The sequence below is a fragment of the Chelon labrosus genome, assembly GCF_963514085.1.
Source record: "Chelon labrosus genome assembly, chromosome: 17".
NCBI classification, from domain to species: domain Eukaryota; kingdom Metazoa; phylum Chordata; class Actinopteri; order Mugiliformes; family Mugilidae; genus Chelon; species Chelon labrosus.
The window spans coordinates 20,956,546-20,964,451 of NC_140350.1; the positions used below are offsets into that span (position 1 = coordinate 20,956,546).

At 41.2% G+C, this 7,906-nt stretch overlaps 1 protein-coding gene across 1 annotated transcript; it reads right to left on the minus strand.

The window, feature by feature from the left end:
- Positions 1 to 223: 223 nt before the first annotated feature.
- ccdc15 (coiled-coil domain containing 15) lies at positions 224 to 7,899 on the minus strand. The gene is made up of 10 exons (XM_084564722.1): positions 7,522 to 7,899; positions 5,833 to 5,982; positions 5,498 to 5,626; positions 4,867 to 4,983; positions 4,636 to 4,746; positions 2,243 to 2,362; positions 2,062 to 2,165; positions 1,647 to 1,841; positions 964 to 1,112; positions 224 to 835 (listed from the first exon to the last, which is right to left on the minus strand). The coding sequence occupies exons 1-10, from the start codon at positions 7,693 to 7,695 to the stop codon at positions 786 to 788; spliced, it is 1,299 nt and encodes a 432-aa protein (XP_084420848.1). The 5' UTR covers positions 7,696 to 7,899; the 3' UTR covers positions 224 to 785.
- Between the last annotated feature and the right edge of the window lie 7 nt (positions 7,900 to 7,906).

Sequence of the window (7,906 nt, forward strand, 5' to 3'; positions counted from 1 at the left end):
CTAGTTTTTATTTACCAATTTATTTTTGGTAAATTAAATTAAACCCCGTTTTTAGATTGTTTCACCTCCTTGAATATCATATGTGCTTTAAGTAAAAATAAAAAATATATATTTTTTTATATATTTTTTTAAATTTTTTTTTTATTAAATTACATTCATTACATTCATTCACAACAGTAAAAGACAAAAAAATATCCTTAACATAGATTTAAAATCTATAAATTTAGCCATATGCAGGTGTATGTACAAATAAGTAATTACAGTGTAGGAAATACAACATAAGGGCCATTAAAAAATAAAAACAAATATTTTCTTAATTTATTTTAAAACCACAGCCTTTAAGAAGGCCAGCATAACAGAAAATATACATATACAGATCATATCAATCCCTTAATTATCAATAAATAACCCCAAAGTAATTCCAATATGGCTGTTAATAAACAACAGCTGTTTAGCATTAGCACATCAGTAGTTCGGCATGTATTTAGTCATAAATCAAAGCACTGGGAAAGTGAAATCAACCTGATATGACTCTTCAAAGTTATCAGTGTTTGTATAAAACTGTGTGATGAAACCCTCTTGAAAAAGCTTGGAGACCATGTTTGTACAAAACCTTCGAACTCTTTGTTCTGGAGGATGAACATGCCCTAGGACAAGTCAGTGCTGACAGACAGAACTAGGATCAATCTTCTTATCTGACTTTGGGTTTGACTAAAATGTTAGACTGTTCAACACCAAGGTGCCAACGCTATTTGGTAATTCCCGCTGCAGCTCCTCAGCTTCTTTTACTGTAAGTCCAAACTCATCAACGTTGAATGCAGCGCCCGGGCATATGCTGTGGAAGAGACAAATAATACTGTCATGATTTATGTTAATGTTCTTCTAATGTATTTTCTACCAAAGGTTTGTGGTATTATTATATGTGCAGAGAGTGAAGCAGGCGGCAGCGTGTGCAGTCAGTACCTTTGGGATTGTTGTGGAAGACACAGTTGTTCGCACAGGTGTCAGGATGGGAGTCCCAGAAGGACGACGCACAGCAGCAGAGAGGAGGGAGCTCCAGCTTCGCCTGAGACAGCCGCTCCTTCATCTGAGCTCTGAGAGCATCGATGAACCTACAGAGAGTTACATGTTTTGAATCAGGACAGCTTCACATTTACAGCGCACACATAATCCTATTTGTTCGGGGGCAAACCTGAGTCTGATGAATTTGAATATGAAGGGGATGCAAGCTCAACACTACTCCTTCTCAATTCCTTTTGACTGATTGTGGATTTATGGTGGAGTTAAATGTAGTCCAGCTTTAGATTTCATACAAAATCCGTGTGTGTGGTTGGTATGTTTTGTTTTAACACCAAAAACCAAGTGTGCCAGGACTGAGTTTGTCTTGGTTTTCTGCCTACACCAGACTTTTATAAACCCAAACAAACCGAACCAAGGTCAGGTAGTACGTTAGCATAGCTTTAAACATAGTCATGCCAATAGCGATAAAACTATTCTCCGGAGGCCACTGAGTTCACTTCTACCCATCCAGGGAGTTTATCAGACTTCAAACATCTCCATCGGGAGCCACAGAATGTTTCCTAGGACAGTTCTTCACATATGCAGCAGCCAGTATAAGCTTTATAAAATGAATTTCCACTGATTACCTTGCAGATACTTTCCCCTTTTCCTCTCTTCTCTTCCTCTGCAGCTTCACAGCCCTCTCCTCCTCCTCCAGCTTTAGTCGCTCCAGAATCAGCAGCTCTCTCTCCTCCAGCTTCTGTCTGGCCTCTGCAAGCTGTCGAACCCTCTCCAACCGCCTCTCTTCCTCCAGACGAACCTGCTCTTTTTCTGCTTTGATCCTTCAGTGAAGACAAGATCATGTGAGGAGACATTCATTGTGTCAGCCGTTACTCTTTGTGTACAAGATATAAGCACACTGAGCTGAAATTAATTCAACCTGCTGTTCACATTTTAAAGCTACAGACTTCTGTTGTTTGACACTACAAAGACAGACTTTTAGAGTGACTTGCCACCGTTAACAGGAAGTTATACAGGGTAACATTCTGTAGTTGTGGTCACCTTGCAGTCCTCTCCAGGTGTTTCCTGTGTTGCTTGTTCTCCTTCGCTTGTTCTCTCTCCATGCTCATGACCTGGCGGCGATGCATCAGGAACTGAGACTGGCGCTGCGGAGAGAGACATGCTACCTATAACACACAATCTGACAGGATTTGAACGAGTTGAAGTGCCGAGTGACATTTACCTGTCTTTTCAGTTCTTCTTGCTCAGTCAGAGGCCACAGGACCCGTGGGGCTCTGGGGCTGGATCTGGAACCAGGATCGGGATGTGACATGTCAAGATCCCACGATGAATGTACGCTCACCTGAAATGCATGTAAACAAAACAACATCTAAATGAGCTTCCTCTGCCGATTAAACCTCATTTAAGATACAATAAAAAAAATAAAAAAAACTCAAGTTTACTTTAAAATTACAAATGTTAAAAGGCTGAGCATGTATCTAAAGCCTTACAGATCATACTCTCTGGCTGACTCACGTGTAATCATCCATTTTTGTTGCCTGTTAAATGTATCTTAAAGGGTTATTTTTCCAGTTTCAAATACTCTTATCAACATGAGAGTGAAGAGATATGCTTGCTTTATGCAAATGTTTGTTAATATTGTTGCAACAATCCAAAAAGAATGACAAATACTGTCCAGAATAATCTGTCCAGAGTAATCAGTTCTTGCATGCTCAGAGGACGTTAGAAACTATCCAGTGTGGTCTGTCTGTGTTGAGGGGGAGGAGGGTTCTCTGTATCAGCTGTGTGCGCTGGGCCAGCAAGTGGTATTTGAGGCTCGATGTGGTAACTCACTTCACATCGATAGTGACATGATAACTTTGGTCTTGACATGAAAACCATATGGCCGGACTTTGAAGCTGAACTTGTCATTCAAAAGATTTCTTTGGCCTATTCCGCTCCGGAGGTTAGTTTCTGCTTGACATTCACAACGCTGCTACAACAGTGTTGCATTCACAGTGTTTGGTGGACATACACCGGGACCTTACACACCCAACTCGTGTCCAGGAATTGATTTTGTTTGCTCCAGTTTGAGTAATTTTCTGTTTTTAACGTAAGAAGAATCTGTTCAAGTGAAGCCACAGCAACTTAAAACAGAAACCGCGCTACGATACAGCTAACTCATCACCCCTGAAGTTGCATAACACCACTTCTAGGTTAAACTCAACTCTGTTTGGTAGGTGTAAATTTGCGTAGTCAATTTCCTGATAAAAATTACACAGATAGACAAACGAAGCCCAACGTGTATTTCTCTCTTTGAAGTCGCTGTTCCTTGCTGGCAGAGTGAACACGCACAATGTACATGAACAATCACAAGAGGAAAAAAAAAAGGAAGGTATATGGATATATTTATCATTAAACTCTTCCATTGTGTCATGATCACAACGATCATGTGGTCAAGTGGAACATCACAGCTTAAACTGTTATCTTGCAACATGCACCAGTTTCACACTTGTACATGTGCTGTGAAGTGTGATCATAAACCTAAAGACACGTGTTTATATGAGCTGACGAGAGACACATCTTGACGTCAAGTTCGTTACTTGACTGCACTTAACAATGTGTTCAGAGACGTGCATAGGGAAAAAGTCAAGCTCCTGCGCTACACAATACAGCTTGTAAACACTGTTGATACCCTCCCATTACCAGACATGATGTTCTCAAATAGGCTGATTCTAATAGTATGTATACAGTGTTTTGTATCTTGTTCCGTTTCTGTTTTTCGCACCTTAAAATGTCTGTACTTGCACGTTAAGCTGCCCGCTTGTGCCTTAAATTGCCCCCCGGGGACAAATAAAGTTTTCTGAATCTGAATCTGAAAGTCTGCATGTTCCAATCTGACTTAATTAGAGCTGTGATGAAGGTGTATCTTTGGAGGCAGACTGTGACTTCACCTCATGTTGTCTGTGTCAGACAGTTATACTTGTACAGCAGTGACTACAACCAATGTCCAGCTAGTGCATACACTGATCAGGCATAACATTATGACCACCTTCCTAATATTGTGTAGGTCTCCCTTGTGCCTCCAAAACAGTTGGGACTCATCAGAGAATGGACATGGGCCTTCTGAGGGTATCCTGTTGTGTCTGGCAACAAAATGTTGTTAGTGGGGGGCCTTTGAGGGGAGGGGCCTCTGTGGATCATCCCACAGATACTTGATCAGTTTGGGATCTAGTGAATTTGGAGGCCAGGTCAACACCTTGTGCTGTTCTTCGCGTTTTTTTAGTTGTTCCTAAAGTGTTTATGTGTGTGTGTCTGTGTCAGGCTGCATCCTGCTGGGGATGGCTGCTGCCATCAAGGAGTGTCATTGCTATGGGGTGGGGGTGCCTGGTCTGGTCTGGTCTAGGTGGGTGCTACATGTCTAAGTAACATCCACATGAATGAATGCCAGGTCCAAAAGTTTCCCAGCAGAACACTGGATTGTCACAACATGCTCAGTGTTATTTACTTCACCTGACAGTGGTCATAATATTGTGGCTGATCAGTGTATCTTCTCTGTCTGCTTGTAAGGAAATAATTCTTATACTTATAATAATAAAGAAGCAACAACAGTTTGCAGACTTTGTATCCAGTCACCTTCTGCTGCACAAGGGGACACTGATGTTGACCTGTGAAGAGAGGATCGTCACCCTTTTCCTCCTCTTCCTCTCCCAGAACATCCTCCTCTGCTCCGAGCACACGAGCTTTCTGTTGGGCGAGAAGGGAAACGTTGTCAATTATAGCCTGAATATGCAGCGACACGCACAATCATAGGAAGTTTGTGTTCTAAAAAAAAAGAGGAACAGAGTGTGAGACACAGACGCTCACATGTCTGGTTGGAGAGATGTTCCATTTGCCTCCTGGAAGGTCTGCCGTCGTTTCCTCATGCTGCATCACCCGACGGGCTGCCAGTCTGAGTCTGACCTGCCTCATCCCTTCACTGGGCTGGAAAATCATTGGAAATAAATAAAACTCCACATTAATCACAGTCACATTATTGTGAGTCACTCAAGGAAACAGTGCAAGGATTCTGACCAGCTACAAACTGTTTCACACTAAATAGAACCAGGAATAGAAAAAAACATAGAAAAAATTCCGATATGTGGTTGTTAAATTTTGAGAACAAACTGGATAATTAACAGCTGCTCTCTGGTGGACAAACTATGCAACTGAAACACTGTTTGTCTGAACTAAACATTATGTTTTTATTCATTTATTTGCCGCCGTTCAGCCGCGAGAAAGTCACTGAAATGATGACAATGATGCAGCGTGATAAGACCAGTGTAGCAGTCGGAGCTCTGTGCAGAAATGTCGAGCTCTTTCACATAAGAAAACCATTTTGTTATAAAAAAACAGTCCAGGTCATAGTATATTTTAAAAACAAAGCTAAACGAACTAATTCAAGTAGCTTCTTCAATTTTAAATGACTGGTGCAGGGTTTGCTAAAACACCCTCTCACCTCCTGAGAGCTCCCCTCCTTCACCCTCTGTCGTGCAGCAGTTCCTGCAGACATCAGCTTCTCACCAGCAGACGCATGGTGGCTCCAGACCTTATAATGTTGTTGTGGGGTCCTCCTCTCAGGGGTTACCTGAAGAACAGAATACACAGATCTAAAATGAGGAGTGTCAGTCAAACAGGGACAAAAGCAGCATATGCAACCAGAGGCCCTTTCAGTTCAATGTACATGGAAAAGGTTAGGTTATTAAGCATTGGCTTTGCAAATATGAGGAATTTCTGCTTTTGTCTGGTTCATATAACTAAATATCTTGGTGAGATAGTTAAGTCCATCTTTACCACTGGATCAGGCTGAGGCTGCTGTCTCTTCTTGTGAACGTGGACGCGCTGAGCCACACGGTGGCGTACTTCGTCTTGAAATCGTTGGAGGCTCTCTTCATTCTCCCTCTTCTTCTCTGCCTGGAGCTCCTCAGTTAGCAAAGCAAGAGCCTAAAAGAAGACGAAGGAAAGACTGTTTGTAATACCTGGCAAAAAAATAAGTCAAATGACCTTCCACCTGGCCTGTACTCCCACTTGTGAGCTATGAATTGCAACTCATTTCAGCTGATCGCCTCAGTAATTCCTCATGTTGTTGATAAATTATGAGAAACATAATTATTTAAAATAATGACTCATTTCAGAAGTCGGTTACAGGAAAAATACTTTTTAAATCTGTTCATAGAAACCTAAAAATACTGTCTATACTGTGATTAGAGCAGATGAAACAAATCTAACTCCAAGCACGCCTTAAAGACACAAGGGCTTGGATGAACGAGCAACTTTCTACTCCTAAACTGAAACAAAACCAAGGTTATTGTATTGTAAGCGCCTCAGACATTCAGTATCTAATCATAAAGTACTCCAGTGGTTACATTTGACCAGGATATGTCCTTGAGTTCGCACATAAAACAAGTGACAAGGACTGCCTTATTTCACCCGCAACATATTGTCAAAATTAGGAACACCCTGTCTTAAAGTGGTGCTGAAAAACTAGCTGATGCACTTGTTTTTTTTTTTTTCCAGGCTGTAGTCCAGTAATTCGTTTTTATCAGGTTGCCCACATAATTCTCTGAAACGCCTCCAGTTTTTTTTTTTTTTTTGCGCATTCAGGGGAATTAGCAAGAATTACCTTACGTACAAAGCCCTTAAAGACCAAGACCTCAAGGTATTTCCTATTCCTACAAGTGCACACTTATTTACCTGGAGTTTAATAAGTGGGATGAGCGGTAGAGCACTCATCTCATGTAGAACAAACTCCCAGTTTGGGTTTGGGAAGCAGATACCCTCTCTACTTTTAATTTTAGGCTTAAAACGTTCCTCTTTCTGATAAAACGTATAGTTAGGACTGGCTCAGGTGATTTGGAGCCATCCATCAGAATAGGGTTTACTGTTCTTCTCACGATGCACCTATTCCTTAATTTCTTTACGTTCTCTATCCAATGCCTTCATGAGCTACTAGTTTACAGCATGTTATTAACTCTGTGTGCCTCTATCCACCTCCAATCCCCTTGCTGATAGCTAAACAAAGTATAATTGAACTATGTTGTATAAAGAAAATCAGTTTTTACTTGTTCTGACACGTGAGAATATTAGATTAGGACAATCAAAAGCATTTTAGGTTGATTTTGCACTGTTAATGGGATGAGGTAAGTGTATATTTATTTATTTTTGAATATCAAATTTGACTTCTGGATGCTGCTTTAACCTATTAAAAACATTTTGGCAAACAAAAGGTACATTTGCACCAAGATATGAAAGAAGAAAATATGTTAAACATTGTGCTTCACTGTCAATACTGTATTTTGTAATCTCGGCTGAAATTATTGGGATAATTTAACGTTATCCTGTATAATAAAAAGAAAGAAAACTAAATGATTTACTTCAAAACTAGAATAAGCGCCTACAGCTTGCAGGGATTAACGGTCTCCCAGTAACCTGGCAACCGAGTGAAAGCTAGCTTAGCTCGTTAGCATTAAAGACCAAACTCACAGTGGGATGCTCCAGGAAGTCTTGTCCGCTCTCCACCCAGGCTCCCACGGCCACGACCTCCTGGTTCCTCTCGGCCAGCACCTTGCTGGCTCTGAAGGCCCAGCGGTCCTTGCTCCGGCTCGCTGAAGCTCTGTTCCGGCCGTTTGCTGAAGCTACAACCCGGCTAGCACTCATTGGCAGCTCCAGCTAGATAAGTGTTGCTAACCCACAGCTAATGCTATCTGCACGGTATCTAGCTAGTGTGGCTAACTCCGCACGACATGTAGTCGCCACTATATTAAGATTTAAATATGTTAAGCCAAGAAAGACAAAAAAAAAAAAAGTAAAATATCTAACAAAGATACCTGCACTGTGAACACGTACAGGTTTGTTTGAGTTTCGCTCA

What these genes read in the sequence shown, in the direction of transcription:
- ccdc15 (XM_084564722.1), bottom strand. Translation starts at nt 7,695, where the DNA reads ATGAGTGCTAGCCGGGTTGTAGCTTCAGCAAACGGCCGGAACAGAGCT. An exon ending in ACTTCCTGGAGCATCCCACT is followed by an intron (nt 5,983 to 7,521) that starts GTGAGTTTGGTC and finishes GTCTTCTTTTAG; the next exon opens with GCTCTTGCTTTGCTAACTGA. An exon ending in CTTCCACAACAATCCCAAAG is followed by an intron (nt 836 to 963) that starts GTACTGACTGCA and finishes TCTCTTCCACAG; the next exon opens with CATATGCCCGGGCGCTGCAT.